Below are 22,616 nucleotides of genomic sequence, written 5' to 3'. Positions count from 1 at the left end.
GGCTCACTGTTCACACTTCAATTCAATGACTCAATAGGGGTAAGATGTGTTTTTAATATTGTTGTCTTTTGTTTTCAATTTCCCAAGACAATTCTACATTAGAAATAATATAATGGATGACCACGAATGTCTTTTGAGACGTTATCTGAAAATAGCTGCTTTTCGGTGATAATTGAAAATTTATACGAAGATGCACAAGATGAAATACTACAGTTTAAATTACATTCAGAATAGTTTTAATTAAAGTGCACTCACTATAATGCATTCCGGCGCAGTCAGACCAAACGAGTATGAAACACCTCAGAACAATTATAAGGCTAATTAATGTTTTTTAAGTAATGAGTAATTTTCCAGTTTAGTACATATTAAAGAGTATAGAATAGAAGTTACTAATCATAATAAGGCAGAGGCGCTACAACCCTATTTGGGTTATTTTCTGAAATATAAATATATATATGTAGTTATGTAGTTATGTAGTTGATAAGCCTTCTGACATATGTCTTCGATTATTTTTGATTTGAGACATGCCGGTTTCCTTACGATGTTTGCCTTGACTAGCATTGCTTTTCCAATCATCAACAGATATGTGCATTAACGACTACACCACGAAGGCTTTTTCAGATATATGGGTTGAATTTAGAAGCCATGTATTCGGAACAAAATGAGAGAAAAACAAACGATGTTAAAAAAATTTAATGCAACACGTATTGATTTACAGTCATAAATTGTTTTGTTTTGCCACAAATTGGTAATTGACGCACACAATAGTAGTTGAGACTAATGTTGTGAGTGTCAACCTTACCTTACTCAATTCTCAATTTTTATTTCCTACCCTTAACCACAAGTGTTACTAAAGCCAAACAAACAAAATGATACTAATTATTTTCTACTAGTGGACCCGACAGACGTTGTCCTGTCTTAATTATGAATAACAAAAACATATTTCAGAAACAAAGTTATTCATGATTCTAATGTTTTATGATGAAGAATGTTGTTCTTCTGGCGCTGGCTAGTATATAAATAGTTTTGTTGGTATTCCGACACGGGAACAGGCGACATATAACTGGCCATGTGAAAAACATGGACTGTAATAATTTTATATGTATTTTAACAATATAATAACTCTGATTTTGAATTTATTTTAACGATATTCATTTTACTAGTATCCTCTTTGACGATATTTGCAGCACGCATTCTGTCAATGTTATGTCAAACGCCATAAGGTGACATGAAAAATAATTGTAATAAATTTGCTATCGTAACAAAAGTATTCTTAAAATTATCTATTTTTTTTATTTTTTTCTTTCATAAGAACCTTCTCATGACAATAACAAATACAAAAAAAGAATTTGCGGACCAGCCGTTCACGCGTGCTGCCGTGACTAAAGGGAAATATGTATTCATTTTTATATATATAGATTAATATTCCATAGTAAAGAAAACAAAATGTAAATGAATAATAGTCGTTTATATTTGGAATAAATGTTATTCATCATTCAAATCCGGAAAAATAAAACACGGTCCGCTTCTAACTTTAAAAACGGGTTCCACCTTCTTCTTCGCTATATTAAGACAATATAATTTACATTCATTTGTGTATGTATAGTTATCTGATCCACACACTGGGTAATATACGGCAGGACATTTAGTACAATTCGAGGATTCGCCTAAGTCCTTCATATACGCTACATCTACGGAGAACAAATTGAAAAAGTCATAAAAATCTTCTCTCGTCAATGTGGTGTATGATGCGCCAAGAACTATACCTGAAATGTAAAAAAAAGCAGTTAGAAAGGTAAAATAAATTAGAAACAAGATGGGACTTAGTTGGCCTACTTTCACTTAAGTCTTGGGGGTTTGGTGAGCAACCCAAGTATTCTCTCGGTGTCTTTCTACCTAGGGGATATATGCGACGGCAAAGGTTTTTTGGGATACCAAACCAGAACCACCAGTCTGTTGCACTTGACACTAGTTCGAGTTTCTTCTTCTTCTTATCCGGTACACTCTTGACAGAGCGGTCGTGATCGCTATTTAGTAGTGGTAATCAAAGGAGCAGATGTGATGCGCTTCACGACGTTTCGCCATCGTTGCCTATTAGTGGTCATCCTGCTACACTCATTGAGTGTACCTCCTACGGCAGACTTGATCTGGTCAGTCCAACGCGTAGGTGACCTTCCGCGCGGTCTAGTGCCTTCTATCTTCCCCTGGACGACAAGGCGTTCTATGGACTGAATACCACGCCGAGATACGTGTCCGAAGAATGTAAGGATGCGAGATTGTACTATTGAAAATAAACGCTGCTTAATACCGAGTTCTTGAAGTATCGAGACATTTGTACGAAACTCGGTCCACGAAACCCCAAGCATTCTCCTCCAGCACCACATTTCTAGAGCGTCTATTTTCTGTCTTTCCACATCTCGCAAGGTCCACGTTTCCGCCGCGTACAGAAATATGGGGAATATAAGAGTCTTCACGAGCCTGATCTTCGTGGCTTTTGTTATGGTCCTGTTTCTCCATATCTTTTGCATCTTGTCCATAGATGGCCGTTCTTGTGATGCCCATACGTCGTTTGACCTCATCGATGCATCCGCCATTGTTTGAAATCTGAGCCCCAAGATAAATATAAGATTGGACTACGTTGCATTTCGCGATTTGAGTCACTTGAGGCGAATTATTTCTGGCACGGTCAACAATCATTACCTTGGTTTTGCTGCGATTTATCTTAAGTCCAAACTTATAGTTCGAGTTTACAGTAGCGATATTGGGTTTCTTATGTATTATATTTAATTTTTTACGACCTTATCGTATGGGCTAAGGACTATAAGTGTACGTATTTTTATGAATAAATAAAAAAAATCAGAGAGAGAGAGTTTTCCGATTCACTTTATTCTAAGTGTTCTTTTGCCCCATAAAAGAAAAGCATTAAACTGACTTTATAAAACTCGTATAAGGTAAGTATCTCGTACAATTGGACGCATTAATTAGGTTTTACAGGCGTTTAATATTAATTACGTCATTCATACATGAACAGAAATATTTATTAGTAAAAAAAACTTTATGGAATTAATTTCGGCTGGAAGAATGTGATGTTACATTAAACTTTTAAACTTTGCATCGTATCTAGACTTTAATCTTTAAATGAATAAATAAATGTTACAAAAGTCAAGTAGCGACAGCATCTACGCCACAGAATTTTAAGTTTATAAAACGTGCTCATATACAAGTTTTTAAGCTTTACGAAATCTATTTCTTACCTAGAAAAGATAAATAGATAACTATCTCGTGCATTGCGGTTTAAGGTTCAATGTAATACTACGGAAATTCTGTTGATAATTAATTTTCCAATAATTAGTCGTTGTGTAACGCTTAATTACCGCTGTTGGGTGCAGGTAATTAGATAAGGCTTCTTTGTAAATAGAGCTTAGATTTTGCTTTAACTGGCAAGGGTTTTTCGTCTGTGTGTATATAATTTATACATACTAAGATTAAAATGTGTATTAAGGTAATTTATACATACGGTGCGGTATATAGGGGAATAATGGCCTTTTTTAAGTGAATCCGTCTAAAACTATATGTCCATATTATATACTATTATTAAATAGGCAAATTGCTTAATGAAAATGCTTTGAACGGCAATTGTCTTTGCCGGAGGCTAGACGTCAGATGCGCAATTTTGTAAATGTAGTGAAGGCCTTTAAAGTTAACTTTATTACCTTAAAGCCCATTGCCAGACCTTCTACACATGTCAAACTATCACACATTTCGCATGTAAGTGTTGCATAGCGCGTGTTTATTAAGCTGCCAAGGTATTGTAGTGCATGTTTGCCGAGGCCATTGTTCATGATTTTTTAAAAATAATTAGACTTATGATTGCGTCGTTGCAACTCACAAAACACAATCCTAAAATCTCTGAATACTTGAACAGATTCATCAGGTGTTGGACAACGCAAATTCTGCTTTGATGGAATTTTTTATGAGTGTCTTTACTTGAAAATTTTATCCTGTAAAAATATGTGGCCTTAGATTTCTGTATCTATTATCATTTATTTGATCACCCCAGTGATGAGCGTCACACTAAAGCCTGTAAGCCAACACTCTAAATATTACATTTAAAAACACTTTTTAGTAGCTTATATCCCTTGGGCAGTTGGGTAGTCGATGATCAGTCTATATGAATGGAAAAGAAAAAAATTTAAAATATATCATGTATTAGGTAATTAACGTAATCCACACCATCTTTGTGAATCGGATTAGGAGAATTTAAAATAATCTAATTTATTCTTGAACTACAAAGAAGACAAACAATATTCTTCTCATCTTTTTAATAATTGTCAGTCTCATACACGCTTCATACATGTTTGCTCCTTTACAAATTTCCCGAGCAACCCCGAATTCCGAGAATACAAAACGTCTCAATATAAAACAGGGTAACCATGGTCTTCAATTAAATCTTTATATTCAAAATATTTAAATTAAAACATTTTTGAATATGAGATATATACAGATATGTTTTTAAGTGTCTTATTAAACAGATATTAAAACTAAAGTACTAAACTCGTTCCTAATACCGTGCCTTACGTATGCTTGCCAAACATGGAAATTTAACAATTAACAAAGAGAGGTAGACCGGTGGCTGTGGTAAGACGACATCATAAAAACAGCTTCAACTGGATTCAAGTAGCCCACCCTCTAGAGAGGACTCTTTGGAGGAGGCCTTCACCTACAGAGGACTTCTTACAGAATGAAGAATAATAGTTTAATAGTAAGGTTAAGGAAAACTAACACAAGTAAATTAAGGATACAAACTTAATTACTAACCAAACTAATAATTGTATGTAAGTAAACTAACTTAATCTAACTTCTTGTTTTATAAGTAAGAATTAAGAGGCTTTTTTTTAATTTAAATGGAAAAGGATTAAGAAAAAACTAAATCATTGTTATTACTAGATAAATACATTCTTTATTCGTTCCTTACAAATATTTCTTATTTAAAATTGTATAATTTAAAGATTATTATTATATATTGAGCATTAAATTTCTTAAAATATGGGAAACAAATCGCATCGGTGTTATGACTGTTTGTGGGCGTTGACATGTTAATGTTATTGTTAAACAGTATGTTGTTGATGGGTACAAAATATTATTTTTATTTATCTTCTCGTCTACTCTTTGAGAATTACCCACAGGTTAGGTTATAATAACTCTAAACATTACGGTAGGTACTGCATTAAATTATTTCTGTTATTATTATAATAAAGTCAAATAAATAACGAAACTCTGAAAGCATAGTCACTTTCCTTGTATATTATAATGTACAGCTTTATTTAATATAGCGACGGGTTACAGCGCAAATAAAATGTACTTAAAAAACAGAACATTTTTATTAACTTCTTCAACACCTTCACTATAGAAAGTATGAAATATTATGAATTATGAAATATTTCCTCTTGCTTAAACAGTTGGATGTGATTTTTTTGTAGAAGAAATGGAACGGAATAAGTCCTACTAATCAAGCCGCACGTTATTTCCAAATACATGTTGGTTTTACTGTTTTTTTTTATCAATTTTTTTATATATTTACATTTCCTTGCAGTAAAGATACAGTAACATTTAAATAAAAATGAGGGCAAGTGGCTGCCTTATTGCTTCGAGCGAATTCCTCTATGCAACAAAAAAAGAAAAAGATAAGGTGAGCGCACGAAGTGCAAAACTACATAAGACGTAAAATTACTTAGACGACACTAATGGAACATAATAAAGCAATTAAACATAAGTAAATAGTAAAAGCGACAGAAAAAAAGTACTTACGAATCATGATTTAAAATAGGCGTGAACTGTTTTCGATATATCTACATGGAAATGCCATTAATTCGCGCCTAGCCGATGGTGGATACTCAATCCGTGGGAATCACATATTCAACTTTTAAAGCTTAAATATACAGATTTCAGAACACCCCTAATTTCGTTTCCAATCACTAGGTATATAAATATATATCGATCTATCATTTCGTCTATACGTAATGCAGGGTCCGAAGCGTTTTAATTTTTTCTGAAGACAGTTTAGAATGCACGCGTTGACGTAGGTGATACCGTCAGTTGCACATGCTGGCCAATACACACGTGGACACTTGCAGTCTCTCATATTCTCTAAATCCACAACTCTAGTTCGATTCGGGATCTGATAGGCCTCTTGGAAGTGAAACAATTTTATCATATCGTCGTAGGAAATACATGTTGCGAGATGTAGACCTATATAATAAAAAGGGAGTTACAAAATGAGATAAAAAGTCCATTAGGATTGACACAGGATATGATTTTACACCCATCTGCCATTATTGAGAGGATCCACAATCGATTGATCCACTGGCTGGTCGGCCCAAAGGCAGATGCCGAGATGTTGCTTTTGAAACACTTGTTACAGTAATACTGTTTAAAGCCAAGTACGTGTCGCTACAGCAGCAAACAATGCCAAAATATTTTTTTTAATAAACCTCAAAGTATTAAGTTAACATGCTATGAAAAATCAACTGCCTAATTTACATGAATTGTAAATGTATACTTACTGCATATAAAAGTAGTAAACAGTGAACTTCCGATCATTTATTTGATATCTCAAATGCTTCGTTACCTTAATATTAAAAAATACTATACTAGAAAAGCAACAATAACTTTTGTTTGTTTATTACAGTTTCAAATAAGGTTATTTTAACAGGAGTGAACAAAATAACGTTGGAAAGCGTCGCCGGGAATAAAACGGCCTCACTGTTTTATTTAACAAAAATGCAAAATCTAGTACTATTGTCTAATCTCGTGAAGCACTTTGCATTCTAATTTATCTATACCGAAATTATTACAATTATTTTTAAGCAGTTTTGAATTTTAATACATACTATACCTTATATGGAATTTATGTTTTATAGCATTAAATATAAAATCCTGAAACCGAAGTAGGTTTAGCAATACACATAAACTGTTGAAATAGCTATTCATTTTATTGCTGTATTTCAATATTCAGGGCGTGAAAATCTAAATGAAAACCTACAACCATCCATCAACGTTTCTGTATGATTGGAAAAAAATACATGTACTGAAAACGTTCAATTTACATAAACGTTCAATTTAAGGTAATACATGAATTCATATATTGCCATTTGATAAGACTGTCGACTAAGTACTCGTCTGTATACAACGACAACGAAACGAGTTACATATATTAGGTCTTTACATATGGAATTGGCGTTTTGAATAGAACTAACAAAAAGTAGATTTCATTAAATTATAATATTTTTAATTGATCAAAATAGCTATTCTAGCTATCTACGCAGTTTTGCACTCTTATATGTAAATAATTAATACATTTACTAATTTGATTGACCAGCCTTGGTAGTCTAGCAGCAAGCTTTTCCATCATGGTTTTGCAGTTGCTGACAATAGACATCTACCGTAATCGTCCGGCCAGATATAAGAAAGTTATAATGAACGACCACCAAACGCTGACAAGTAACTTTTTTGCAGTCAATCTACGCTCGGGGCACGATTTGGCTGGTTTGGCTCGGTATTGACATTGCGATGAGCACTTCCAAATATCGTACAGGATCCACTTTTCATCACAGCTAATGATTCCATTAAAAATCCCTTCATTATTGTGCCGGTTGAGTAATGTAACGCAGCAATCGAAGCGAGTTTGTCAATTTGCTTCACTCAATGAGGTACCCACCTTTCGGACTTTTTCACCTTCCTAATTTGCTTCAAGTGGAAAAATTCAGTTTTATAACTAACACCGCAGCCTGTAGCTAACTCAGATGACTCAGTGAGCTTAAGAGTAGACTTTGTATATACATTCGTTACAGGTAGATCGGTATAATTTGTTATTATACAACTGAATATTCGTCTTCTAATTGAATTTGTTATATATTTCATAGATTAATATAATAATAACGAAGCGAAAAGTAATCTTGCGTATGGAAGAATTGTTGTTGTTGCGGCGTTCTAGGATTTGACTGTCACCGTAATTTAAATTACGGCATTTGATTGGCTAAAATATTTGTCACGATTTTGGAGATCCAGAAAGTACTAGAGAATCCTCTGATCAGAGAAATTTCCCTAGAGTTGATTTGTCGTCCTCCCAGTACTTATACAGGAGATTATTTCATATATTATTTTTGTATGTTAATGTTAGCTTTGCAGGACTATTATTATTTCCATAGCAACTACAATATGTATGTATATCAATTATATTAGCTGTTATCAATAATAATGATGCAATTTACATATGTAACGCTACGATTAATGTTACGAGTATCTTATTATCAGTTAATCAAATCCGGTATCATCATTTGCAACATTTGAAAAATTGTTAATGTCTTTATATAAGCAGATATTTTTTTCTTGTTAGAAGCAAGAAGTAAGAAATAAAATGGATTCTATATCAAGAATTGAATTTGATAAAATACTTAAATCTAAGAATAACAAAAATAGAGCGCAGATTCGGTCCCACGTGGAGTACTGTTCTCACCTTTGGGCGGGAGGTCCCCGGTACCAGCTCCATCGTCTTGGTGTTACGTACAGATGTAGGTGGGACAGTATTTAGGACTAAAAATGTTTAGAAAATGAAAAACGGCTTAATGTAGAAAGTTGCCAATACTTTTATTGGTTTTCGAAGTAATCTCCGCTCCTCTCTTCATATCGTCGCATTCAATGGAACCACTGAAAAAAGCAGTGGACTCATTCTTCTTTAGGGGTCTCTTCTATGACATTTTCGTACGCTTTCACCGCATCTTCAGGGCTCGTAAAGCGAATGCCTCGAATTTTGTCTTTAGTTCTTGGGAATAAATGAAAGTCGCAGGGCGACAGGTCAGGACTGTATGGCGGATGACTCTGATGATCTCGACACCTGCCATAGTCAAATATTCAACAGTCCGTTTTGCAGAGTGCACTGAAGCATTGTCGTGGTGAAGGAGCATCCTGCTTCGAGAGCGCTGCTCTCGAATTTTTTCCAAGACAACAGGGAAACAGTGATTCACATACCAGTCTACAGTAACTGTAGATTTTCTGTTTAAAAAGTACTTTCGTAATTTGCCTCAATAATATGTAAATTATGTATTAATTAGTATTAAATATGGAGCTGATATTTTGACAAAGAGATAAAAGTAGAATACTTGGTTTTTTTTTTTAATATATCAATAACACTAATCTTTTATTGACTTGCGTGAAAATGGTAAGACACAGAAGGACGATAACGTGCTTGTTGTAAACTTGTTTTAGAAATGTCTTGCTGGTAAAATTCATTGGTTACGGTATTTTATGCACCTCTTGAATATGAGTTGTTTTATTTATTGAATATTTATGTTACTTATTTAAAAAAATAAAACAGAAATTCATGTGACGTGGTGGAAGACAAATTGATCACAATTTCTCCTTATTTGCGACTTTCATTACAACCGATCATCGATATTCATTAAAAATATTATATCATTCTTGTTCGCGCTAAATCAGTGTCAATCAAAGAAGGATGAGAATTGTCGATTTGACTTTGACACACGAACCGGATATGGTAGGTGGTATCCCGGCGTAATGGCGGCAGGGAGTAAAATTTTAAAAGCTGTGGCGTACGCACTAAATGTATGTAGCATACCTTATAGCATTTACTTTTTTTTGATTCATCATTGAAGGATCCAGTGTTTGGAGTGAGATACGCCACCGTTGATGATATATGCTAGTTTTAGTCTTATAGATTATTGGATTCCTTTTTTTATTATACTGACACGCGACAGCCGAACATCCTGGATATCCTATGTGGAGCATCCTGGATATAGCTTCCGGATACCCAGAACCACACAATTCTAAATAAAATTAAATACTAAAAACGAAAATTTCAAACATAGTAATTGATATTATTCACAATGCGACTGTTTTTTACGCCCGTGACAAGTGTCGATGTACAGAGTTTCTTTAAAAGTTTTTTCTACACTAATAAAACTAATGAAACTCACATAGAAATATTAAACATACTTCAAATAGCTCTAAATAATCTAGAATATAACAAGCTTAATATATATGTTATACAATATACATATATCAATATTATGTTTGTCAAGTAAAAATCCGTGAACAAATAGTGGTATCTCTGATATCAGTCCCTAGTACTGTTCATTTTTAAAACAAAATTCCCAAATAGTTTGTGATTTCACACATTTTTTTAATTTTTAAAGCATACCCCTTTAAAAGCATAGGTCAATTATTTTATAATCCTAATGTTTCGTTAATAATTATTTTTATAATAAAGTGAATGGATTTTATAGTCAACTAAAATACAATATGAAAATCACTGTTAATAATCTCTCAATTGCCTAAACTAATTTAAATGTACAAAAGGGTCTACTATGTAAAAAAAATTGTTCGAAACTTTCGTTTAAACATATCGATTAATATCAACATGGTATTCGTTTTACGCAGCCCTAACTTAGTACATTAATCTTCGGGAGCCGATTTCGCATATATCTTTGTTTTAGCAACTTTGCTAAATAAATTTTGTTAAGATTCTGGGATAAAATGGTCGGAACTTTTAAAAAGTTCACTAAAGTTAACAGTTTTTTTAGTAAGTATATTTATATTTCTGTGTCTTTGATTAATATTTTTCTTTACGAATATACGAATTTGGCGTATTGAGATAAAATTGGGGTAACAGATATAAGAATTAGCGTGTGAGTTTGATATAAGAATTAATGTGTAGTATCGGTATGCGATATAAAGCAAAAAGTGAAAAAACAAACGTTAGCGTTTAGTACTTCCGGTGGTATTTTTAAGACAATTTATTGTTCATTATTTTTACAAGATATTACATAAATAAGTAACGCAAGCGTCAGTTGACGCACTTGCGGTGGGTGTCGAATATCGCGAAAGTGGTAAAATATAATAATATAATATAATAATAGTAAATAATCATCCAAGTAGTATTGTCTTTTGTTAAAATAGCTTTTACACATTAAAAAACACTTTTTGAACGGATTAAAGCTATGTATTATTATTAAAACTTATAGTTTTTTTTATCCACTTTCCATGCCAAAATCCGCCAGCTTACTATGACTTTTGCATTTGCAACTCTGTCTTTCGCGCTATTACTGCATTATTATTATCATCACCATCATATCATTATCATTGATAAATCTGTCATTTAAACAAATTTGCCAAAGCAATTATGTATGTCATTCGCAAATGCTATTGAAAGGTTCTTGTCAACACATTCGGAAAAGCTTCTTCAAGAGTATTAATTAAATGAGACGCACTGTTTTCCTGCCTTCTGTCCATAGCGAGCAGATAGGGCTGTTGTGTTTTTGTGGGTAGGGGTTAATTGTACCTCCGGACCGACCCCTACACTTCCCGCGTCACCGCTATAATAATAAGCTGCCCCGGCGCAGGGTCTGTAAATGGATTACCCAACAAAAAAAGCCTCAATGTCAGATAGTTTTGTTAATTAAATGGAATGTAAGTACTGACATGTAGGTTTTCGTAAACTTGATATTTAAATTCGATCGTTGAAATGTATTCATTACTTTAGATTTCATTCAAAACTTTTCGTTGACACATTTATCTGTTAATTCGTTTTTGTGAAAAGTATCAGTTTGTTCAGAATATTATAAGGTAAGAAATTGTGCAACGGACAATACGGAAAGCAAATTTCATTCTAAAAAATGATTTCATCAAAGGAATTTTTATTTAAACAAACTCCTGGTGTATACGTGTTTTAATATCGAATATAATTTAATTATAACATAATGGTATCCCGACTACAAAGAAATAAAAATTCAAACGAAAATGGTCTTAAATCTCTCATTGTATAATTGTTCATAAGCAATTATCATATTTAAAACATGATATTGTATACCGTGGTTGCTACATGCGTGATTTATAATGAGATTAATATAATGAGAAAAGTAATTTCGAAATTTTACTTATAAAATACAACAAATTAGAGTATATACATATAAGGTATATATAATAAACAATCAAAATAATCCAGCGGCGCTTTGACACATTGACAAATCTGAGACATTCCGATTTCTTTACGATATTTTTTGTAACAAGCGAGTGTTAGATCTGCACGTAGACAGTAAGTCCATTAGTGCACGTCCAGGTATAGAACTTACGATTTAAGAGATGAGAGTCGCTGGATGAAGCCACTAGGTCAACACGGCTTATAATGTACATATATAGATATACAAAACCTTAGGCATCGAACAAAAAAAAGAAAGAATAAAATGTCTTTCAGATTATTAAATTAGAAAATCTGTGGTGAGAATACACTTTGCACACGGGGCAATCGACATAATTATATAAACTTATAAGTAGTTGCTAAGAGGTCTTTGTTGGGAAAAGTTTTAATAGATTTAAATTACTTTTAGTTTTATGCACGACTTGCAAACTTTTGTTGGATTAATTAACTTTAATATTAATACCTCAAGAACTACATTGATTTAGGTTTCTTCTATAAGAAACGTTAATTGCTGCAATTACTATATGCCATTAATAATTTCTCTGATGGTGCTTCTACTATTAGTAGAATAAGAGGGTAGTAACTTATTAACAAATCTATCATCTACTCTCTTCGTGCCATAAAACGTATTTATATATTGATATTAGTGATATTATTGATTTAACTAAATTGTTGTTTATAAAATAGCTTATAAAATTATTCTAATGTGTGCTGTAAAACCTGCATTGGGTGTGGCTCAGAGCATTTCATTCGAAAATCTCAGCCTATGGGCTCGCCTAGAGAAAGACGGAGCATGTTCCAACCTTAAACCTCTGAACGCTGGGGTCAAGGCTGTGTTCTATCCCCGACCCAGTTACTTCTGCATATCAATCATATGTTGCAATATATTAACAGTAATTGCTATGCGCACGATAGTAACTTTAACCTGCCCATGCAGGTATTTCTCGAGCGGCTGCAGATCAGTACCGGAAGAAACTTGAAATTGAAACTTCTGGATCTTAAGTTGAAACTCTGGCTTGAAGTCTCGGCCTGGGGAGCTCCACAAATCTATCAAGCACAAATTTGGCCTCACATGGAGTACAGTTTTCACCTCTGGGTGGGATCTCCACATTATCTTCCACTTGGCTCTATTCAACGATGAGTGATTCGAATCGTCGACGATCCGTCACATTCCGACCGATGATCTACGCTGAACGATGAACGGATGAACGCTAAAGCGTTGCGTAGAGATAAGGGGTCATCTTCCAACGCATTTAGTGTTCAACGAGGAGTTGTTCAGATTAATACTTGCAGCTGTAGGTTCATTATCGGCTGTCGAGGCAGAGTAAAGGCCACAATTAATAAAGCAGAATAAATATTTTTTTTGAAATAGTTTTGCCTCCCACCACCAGTTTGTCGAACCATCTGTCCACTGACGTATTTATCGAGCCAATCCGACTTAGGGTCCTTCAAGTAAGGGCGTTCCAATTTATAAAAGGTGGTATGTGTGTCCTTGGGCGGTCATCAAATAAGATCAGGTGAGGCTCTTGGCCGTTTGCCCTCAATAAAAATAATAATAATGTTTGCTAGAACTATCTGTTCATTAATTATGGAGTCAGTAGTTACACATGAGTTTCGAAATTAAACTGAAAATGTAAGTGAGCGGATATAACATGAAAAATTCATAGATCAGCCCCACCAACCCTTAAAATTCATATTTATGAAGTTTCAAGAGTTATCGGCAAGTGAATGTAAGCATAAATTAATCAGAAACATCTTGACACATGTACTTGAATTGGAATGTTGTGTACAACATATTTCAGAACAATTGATTAAATTTTTTGTTTAAAACATAAGAACTCTGAAGAATTTTTTGTTGTTGATTTCTCTCAAAGAAAAACTTTCATGTTTTTATAGCATACTTTTTTAATAGTTCAGACGACCGAGGACGAGAAATATAGATTAACTTTACAAAAGTGTGTCTATTTTGTTACACATCTTTAACTAATAATAAAAAAAACAGTAAATAAACAGCAAGGAAGCTGCCGCGTTATAAAAAACACTGCCACAGGGACTTTTGTTTATTTATAAATAATTATATACATTTAGGTTAAGAATATTGTATACAGGGTGTCCCAAATGTCGACGTCAAGTCGAAATTTTCTCATAGGTAATGCTACACCAGTTATGACAAAATTTAAAAAAAAAAACAAGTCATGTATTTTTGAACTTATGGATATTTTTTTGTTATTCCAGAAAATGCACACCATGTGACAGTTTTTTCATTCCTGTTGTTACAAATATTTACTTTTTGCCAATTTTTTTTCTCTTACGTCATCCCGAATAGTATTTTATGTAACCTATGATCCTAAACTCTGTGCTGATCACTCCAACTTTTAGGAAAATGTCATTTTATACCGTACCAAGTTTTCAAAATTAATTTTCGCCCTACTTCAACTGATCGTCCTGAAAAAAAATGTATTACTCCAGTTTGGCAAGTAGCTTTAAAAGTTAGCGCATTTAATAAGGATTCTACAGTGGTATAACACTGAGTCCATTATTTCTTAGATCGGCCATAAGAATTTTTTTTGTTAAACAAAGTCTGTTTTTAACAATCTCTTTGAAATTACAACAAATGATTCTAGCGCACCCAAACCGTCCCTAATGACCACAGCGTGGTTTAAATAAGATGGAGAGAGACATTCCATAAAATGTGAGCGAGACAGATAATGACGCTTATGACATACAGACGCAAATAAGTAAAATAGACAGTTTCTTTTTTATGATTAGATTTATTACTTTTTTTTATATAAGATGTTCAAATTGCCGTCCTTCAGCTGCAATACAGGCTCGACATCTCCTTAAAAAAGATCGTGAAATGAAGCGGGCAAATCGTCCATTATTCAAAAAATCTAATGCTTCCGCTATTCTCTGTCTAAGCTCTTCTACATTTTGAATCGACTTGGAATAGACTTTTTCCTTTACTGCTCCCCAGTAAAAAAAAATCAAGAGGATTTAAATCGGTTGAGCGGGCGGGCAACGAGATTGTACCACCCCGCTCTATCCATCTGTCTGGATACTCCTCGTTAAGGTGGTTTCGAACTAAGCAGCTGTAATGCGCTGGACAACCATCATGCTGGAACCACATATCTCGTAAAATAGTAAGCGGCACGTCCTCCAGCAAATTGGGCAAATGATTTTGTAAGAAATCTAAATAAATTTCATCATTTAAAACTTCTGGTAACTCAAAAGGCCCTATGACTTTTCCGTTCAAAATTCCAGTCCACATGTTAATTTTGAAACGGTACTGTGATCTGTCTGGTCTCATCAATCGTGGATTTTCGACGTGCCACTCGTGCAGGTTCATGTAGCCGTCTTTTTTAAAAGTTGATTCATCCGACCATAAAAAAAATTCTAAGAATTGTGGGTATTCTCGTTGTTTTTGAATTATTGTTTGGCAAAAGCAACCCGAGGTTCATTATCTCGAGGTAATAAGGATTGTACTCGCTGTACATGAAATGTATGGAACTAATTTTTTTGTAGTATTCGGTTAGCTGTACTTTTGGGCACACCTGTGCTGGCCTCAATTCCACGTACCGAACAACTTGGGTCCTCATCAATTGCTTGAAGGACAACTGCCTCGTAGGGTAGTGAAATTCTACCTTCACCGTGCACTTGGTTTGGCAGTCGGCCCTCAGAGAACAGTAGACGGTGCAAATTGGTAAAAACTCTGTGATCCGGATAGCGATCTGCATTAGGGTATCTCTCGCGATACCGTCTAGCGGCTTCACTGGCATTACATAAACATTCCCCATAAATGAGGGATGTTAGCCTATTCCTGTGTAGTGTACGTAGCCATGGTATGGTACAAATACACAATAACACGTAAGTCCAGGGAAAAGTAAAGTTCGTCGTAGATCACAAATGTAAAATCCAAATCACAAGCAAACAAGTCTGTAAACGAAGCCAAAGTAGTTAGAACACAAAATAACACCAGCGAATACGAAAAGATGCGTAGTAAACGAAGGAGCGTTGCGTATTGACCTGTAGTGCGTGTGTATAGTAATAGCAATAAGTAGCGTCACTATCTGTCTCGCTCACACTTTACGCCATCTTATTTAAACCACGCTGTGGTTATTAGGAACGCTTTGGGTACACTAGAATCGTTTTTTGTAATTCCAGAGAAATTTTTAAAAACAGACTTTGTTTAACAAAAAAAATTTGTATGGCCGATCTAAGAAATAATGAAGTAAGTGTTATACCACGTTAGAATCCTTATTAAATGCGTGCAAACGCAAACTTCTACTAACTAAATGCAAACTTCTAAAGCTGCTTGGCAAACTGGAGTAATACATTTTTTTTTCAGGACGATCAGTTGAACTAGTGCGAAAAATTAATTTTGAAAACTTGGTTCGGTATAAAATGACATTTTCCCACAAGTTGGAGTGATCGGCACAGGATTTAGGATCATAGGTCATACATAAAGCACTATTCGGGATGACGTAAGAGAAAAAAAACTGGCAAAAAGTAAATATTTGTAACAACAGGAATGAAAAATCTGTCACATGGTGTACATTTTCTGGAATAAAAGGAAAATTTCCTAACTTTAAAAATACATGACTTGTTTTTTTTTTAATTTTCTCATAACTGGTGTAGCATTACCTATGAGAAAATTTCGACTTGACGTCGACTTTTCGGACACCCTGTATACTTAGTTATATTATGTTTCCGTTATGACAATATTAAATTAATAAATCGCCGTCAACAAATATTCAAAACATGTTCAAAAAGGATTATTAATTCCTTTTATATGTTTTGTTTTTCAGATGAATTAAAATCAATTTCCGTTGATAATTTTGTTATCTAATATTATGCAATGTTATTGCAATTTCTGGGGGCCGATTATCTGCGGAATAAAAGTCAGCAATCTTGATCCTTTCTTTAATAACTTGGAAACATGATTATTAATTGTTAATTATTCTATAAAACTTAATACTTAAGATTAGTCAGATATCATACATATATAATCTTATCACTACAAATTTTAATGATTCACCGTAAAATCGAAAATTATATACTACAATCTTTATATAATTTTTGAAACTATAATTGATTCAAAGATTACAAAAACGAATTAAACGAATTTGAACGAGAATGTATTACATTTTTACATAGCTCAGCGAGAGTGCTGCAGCCTTTTTAACACTTTTAATTTTTAAATTATAAAATATAATCTATAAATGTCTACATGTTAAAATACTTGTATTCCTTTATGATTCTACAATTTAACGTATATCATAATTTACAACACACCATTTTATATAAAGTGACATACAAAAAAAGACAATCATTCAAGTTACACATATTTCTATTACAAAAAGCTTGCTCATACGAGCTTCGAATTCTAGGAAAGATATGGAGATTTTTAGATATTTAACGCAAAAGTATTTTTTTCTAAGTCCCTACTGCGAAACAGCTTAATAATATGTCCTTATATGTAGTAATGTGTCGTAAAAATATATTTGCATGAGTTTCACCAAACTATGGCGTTAGTGAGTGTACAAATAAGTAAGCAATATTGCTATACAAAAGTCACAGTAATTCTAACTAATTCTTCGAGATTATAATATCTAAAAATTAATTATTAATAAAGGGCCCCAGCTTTTTTATTTTCCTTAATAAACGACACAAATATATGGGTCTTTCCTCCAACTTCGCTATTGTTCCCTTTGGAGTAGACTCTTGGACCGTGGGTTCAAGTGCACAGGCACTTATTAAAGATTTAAGTTGGCGCCTGGTAGATAGTATCGGTGACCCCAGAGCTGGTGCTTTCCTACCTCAACGAATAAGTATCGCAATACAACGAGGAAATGCTGCCAGCGTTAAATTTGTTTTGATTTTCTTTTTAATTCTAATCATTACTTTTTAGGTTAAGAAAATCGTGAATACAAATTATGCGTATGTAGCATGATACTAACAGCTTAAATTATTAATATTACATTTTCTTTACTTTAATTCTTATTGGAAGTAAAAGGTGTGGCAGTAATCTTCTTAAAATAAATCTTAAAATTACCACTACAATAAATAATGATAATAATAGTACAGATACTACTGTTAAAACTAGGGTTACTTCATAATACTTCCAATGAGAGATGCCAAAGGCTGGTGATCGCAAATGCGTGCCTCCGTGTTTCAAAATATGTTCAGTCCACCATACAGCCAAATCCAATGGTTTCACAGGAAATTCACGCATCAGAGTGCGTAGTTTCAGTATATTTGTCTTGTAGCTGTAAGAAAATTATGATTTAAAATGGCTTATCATAAAATATACATCGGAAAAATTACCAACATTTGAATACACGTTAAATCTACGTCTATGTGTACCATGCCAATGGTAATTGAAACAGTTAAAATCAGTGTATAAAAAATATAATAAGACAAAAACAGAAGTATAAATCCATGACGGGCACATGGGGACATGAAGCGTCACTGTTAATATAAATTAGTTGAAATCGCATTTTTATAAATGAATAATTTATCGCAATCTTATAGCCTTTGTATATTTTGGCAGTAATTATAGATGAGCATATCTTTGCTATAAAACGAATGGAGCATAGTGTTAACATTATGCTCCATTCATTTATTGACTTCAAGTTAGAGTAAAGCGAAATAATGTCTAGACATGGATCAAAAAGAAAACATATTTGTGTGATACCATTCATACTTCGGTCAAGTAATAAATGTCTATAGAAATTGATACACGGCCCTTTACTTATCAGATATCGTAAATCCGGAAACCATTATCTCAATCCGTTATATCTAAGTCGTTGTTTTCATTTTTCTGTGTAAAAATTTCAAATTGGACTTGATAAACATGACTTATTTTCATGTTCATTATACAATCACTAATACCTTTTATCTTCAATCACACTCTTTACAGATGTACTAAATTGTTCTTCGGACATAGCGTGTATATCGAGTTGGATGCCAATTTGGTGCTGTTTATATCTTTCTGTGTTGTACCATTGGTCTCCAAGCATGGGGATCCCGATGACCGGTACTGCAGCGTTTATCGACTCGTCTGTAGACTGGAGACCTCCTTGTGTGATGAAGAGTTTTATATTTGGATGTTCTGTAAAATATTAGAATAGGTAAAACACTAAGTACAATTCATATAAGACAAGAAAATCTTTAATTAAGTTGTATCTAAAAATACAACTGATCGATTCTAACCATCTCAACTGAACCGCTTTTATCAACGTAGTATATTGTTATATAATAAATAATAAAATCATATTGTGGGCTTCAATTAATTGAAATATGTTTTTGGACATTCTCTCACATACATATATGTTATAAAAGTCATAGAGAGAATACTTCCATTCATCCTCTATGAATGTAAATATTCTGTTTATGACTGACATATAAAAAATAAAATAAATCAATAGCGCTACAACCTGTTTAGGTCTAGGCCTCAGATTTTTGTATCCATTTCATGAACATTTGTAAATTGAATAGGCACGTAGGTGATCAGCCTTCTGTGCCTGACGCACGCCGTCAACTTTTTGGGTCTAAGGCAAGTCGGTTTCCTCACGATGTATTCTTTCATCGTTCGAGCTAATGTTAAATGCGCATATAGAAAGAAAATCCATGGGTGCACAACCGTGGATCGAACTAACGACTTCAGGGATGAGCGTCGCGACCTGAAGCCACTAGGCCAATAATGCTCTTTCAGATATCCTTATTTTAACAAATCACACTAAACCGCTAAATATAACTCCGCCACCCTTTGTGGCCGTCCCTTTGTTAATAGGATATATTATAATTTTTTTTAATTCATATCAACGCTGTATATTTTTCCTATAAATCGTAAAAAATATGTTGAAAAAATGTTTAAAAAGTTCGGTCTTTATTGATAAGGGGGTAAAATTACTTTTAAACTTAAATACTATAAATTGTGCAAATGCACCTCGTAGCATTTCGTCGCTGTATTGTGATGTCTAGAGGCTAGCGACGAATGCACCAGTATTGCGTTCTACCGTATGCAGAACAAAGTACATACATTTATATATGCGTTGTGTATCTATCTATGTCAGTGAAAAGTAGCATATTTTAATAAGTAGTATTTAATTTGTATAACTAAAACTTGACGATTAAAAGTAGTGGCGGATAGTTTCTTGCCAGTTATTCTTGCACGCTCTATGCCGTTGACTTGCGAACTGGTAGTGAATGAAAATTTAGAATCAATTTAACATCTTTTCTGTTGACGTTCATAAGTAGACTTGTCTAACTATATGAATTAAGTTATTTCGAGTTTACATTTGAATTTACCAAATAATTCAAATGACAAAAACTTAAAAATGTAAACAATAATTCGACTAAAAATCGCTTTTGTTAGCTGTTATCACTTAATAGTATAACCTATTAACCTTGTTAAATGAACGATAGGTTTATCTTTAACCTCAAAGACTTAAAAAAAATATTTTACGTTGTATACCAGATTCATTAAATCTATAAACACGATATTCTATTTATATGAATTCGTGTACCTTTTTTGACACATACACCAACGTATGCGTAAGCGTAATTTAGTCTCGGTAATAACAGAGTTATGAAGAAACTTACTGAGTAGTTGAGCTTGTGGGAACCACTTTGAAGTTTTCACATTTTTCGGTTTCTGAGGTAATTCCGTGTCCCATTTCCATAAAATGTCGTATGGCAGAGTAGAAAACACTTTTAGCATTAGTTCAACCTTTTCTGGCGGAAGATTAGATGGTTTCACATTTGTTCCAAAACTTATATAAATGACTCCATGTTTCGACGCATCGAGATAAGTTTTCAAATCCTGAAATAATAGATGTCGTTAGAATAGTAAATAAATCACAACACAAGGAAATATAATGTGATACTAAAAGGAAAAATAAATTAAATTATTTATTGCGCTTTATGCTACTATATTATATTCGTTTCACTAAACGACTATTTCAATCAATTGTGTTTAAATACCTGAGGAAGGGCGTCATGCTCGGTTTGGTGAATACCACCCATAAAGATGACATTTGATGGCACAGGATGATTATGGGCCCAGATAGGGTGTTCATTCAGAAATAACATTTGCACATATTTGTCCATCAATTCTTCAAAAGGCGGAAGGTCTTCACCAAAATTACGTTTGGCCATGGCATAATCAGAGTCATACATAGCCCTCTGTAGGTAATCCAACGTCAAATGTTTTAAAAATTCGAAAATCTTTTCAAACATAGTCAAGTTGTAGATGCGCACGTTCAGAGGTGTTGGGTACAAAAGAGGTTGGGATGGCGCCCCAAAAAAGCCAAAATGAGAAGGAGATGTTCCAAACGAACTAAACTGAATGATTGGCGCCTTCAATAAATGTCCAAGACCAAGAGTTGTTCGAACACTTGATTCTACAACAATCAGATCTATATTATTCTTTTCTTTGCTTAACATCTTCTTAACTTCAGGCGTTTGCAACTGCAGATCAAATGTACTTGTAAATCTCTCAAATAAGTTCACTATCTGCTGAAATATATTTTCTTTTTTTCCATTATGTGTATCCAGCACGGCCTCCCAGTTCTTATATGATATATCGTGCACGTCTATTTCTGTTAGATTGGCGGGTGTATCACCTTTTGCAAAAGCTGGATCTGTAGTTACTACGATTACTTCATGTCCCCGTTTTGCTAATTCATGCATCAAAGGGCGAAACACAACTTGATGGCTTATTGAGGGCGTGGGAAAATAACCAAGAATTTTCGAACATTGTATAACGTGAAGATTTAAAATCAACACACAAATGACGATGCACGCGCGTAGCATCTTGAATTGATACTGAAGTGCTAACTGATGTCGATATACTTTATCAATTCTTTCCAAAGAATATTTCATAATAAATAATAATTAAATGTGACTAATTCGAGTAATGAATATCTAAAATTATCTAGAATTGTCGTTGTTAATTTCCTAATGTGATTAAAAGTATTACAGATAATAAGATTATTTTAGCTATTTGTTTTTATAGTTTAATAAAAATATGTACGTGTATGTACGATCTGGCTTAGAAACATCTAGAAAAAATTGTATTCCGAACTACATTAGTTATACAAGCAACTTGCTTTCACTTGTATTGAAGAAGTCAAATCGTGTATGATAGTTTCATCATCGTATTCAACCTATAAAGGCCAGCGTAACTTGAGTAGTACGTGCTGAGTACTGTTTACGATAGCAGTGCACTGATTGTCGTTAAGTCTTTACACTAAAAAAATACTTTTAATAATGACCTATATACCATTGAAAAGTTATTAATTTATAGATCTTGCAATATTTAGAATCAAATAAACAAAGTACTAACGGCTTTAAACTTATTTGACTTTGACATTGTCAATTTATAAGCTCTGTGAGATGTAGTGACAATTACAAATCACAGTAACGCCATACTTCTCCGACATATATCATTCTTTAAGTTTAAGCAATAAAATTGCTTAAGCTTAAAGTAGTCAATTCTGATGTATTTATTTAAGAGGAAAAAAATAAAGTCTTTTTTAATTTACTGAATTAAGATCGGGGGACTGAGCTAGTTTTATACTTATTATACTTATCAAATTCTTACAAATCAATGTTTTGTATG

General features: G+C 33.4%; 1 protein-coding gene and 1 long non-coding RNA gene across 3 annotated transcripts; both read right to left on the bottom strand.

Annotated features, from left to right (window-relative positions):
- Nucleotides 1-5,365: 5,365 nt before the first annotated feature.
- LOC123711415 lies at nt 5,366-6,887 on the bottom strand. Its single transcript, XR_006753951.1, has 2 exons — nt 6,564-6,887; nt 5,366-6,249 (listed from the first exon to the last, which is right to left on the bottom strand). It is a non-coding gene; the product is annotated as an uncharacterized LOC123711415 (long non-coding RNA).
- A 10,947-nt stretch (nt 6,888-17,834) lies between these two features.
- LOC123711426 (UDP-glucosyltransferase 2-like) lies at nt 17,835-21,820 on the bottom strand. 2 transcript variants are annotated; one of them, XM_045664005.1, is made up of 4 exons: nt 20,978-21,820; nt 20,597-20,816; nt 18,884-19,103; nt 17,835-18,258 (listed from the first exon to the last, which is right to left on the bottom strand). In XM_045664005.1, exons 1-4 carry the CDS (start codon nt 21,806-21,808, stop codon nt 17,967-17,969), a joined length of 1,563 nt encoding a protein of 520 aa, XP_045519961.1. In that variant the 5' UTR covers nt 21,809-21,820; the 3' UTR covers nt 17,835-17,966. The 2 variants fall into 2 exon arrangements, with proteins under 2 accessions (XP_045519961.1, XP_045519962.1); XM_045664006.1 differs by lacking the exon at nt 17,835-18,258 and having other exon boundaries at nt 18,877-19,103.
- Between the last annotated feature and the right edge of the window lie 796 nt (nt 21,821-22,616).

Source organism: Pieris brassicae, chromosome 6, assembly GCF_905147105.1.
Source record: "Pieris brassicae chromosome 6, ilPieBrab1.1, whole genome shotgun sequence".
Lineage (NCBI taxonomy): Eukaryota > Metazoa > Arthropoda > Insecta > Lepidoptera > Pieridae > Pieris > Pieris brassicae.
Note: the sequence above shows the minus strand (reverse complement) of the source record. Positions and strands in the feature narration are given on the sequence as shown.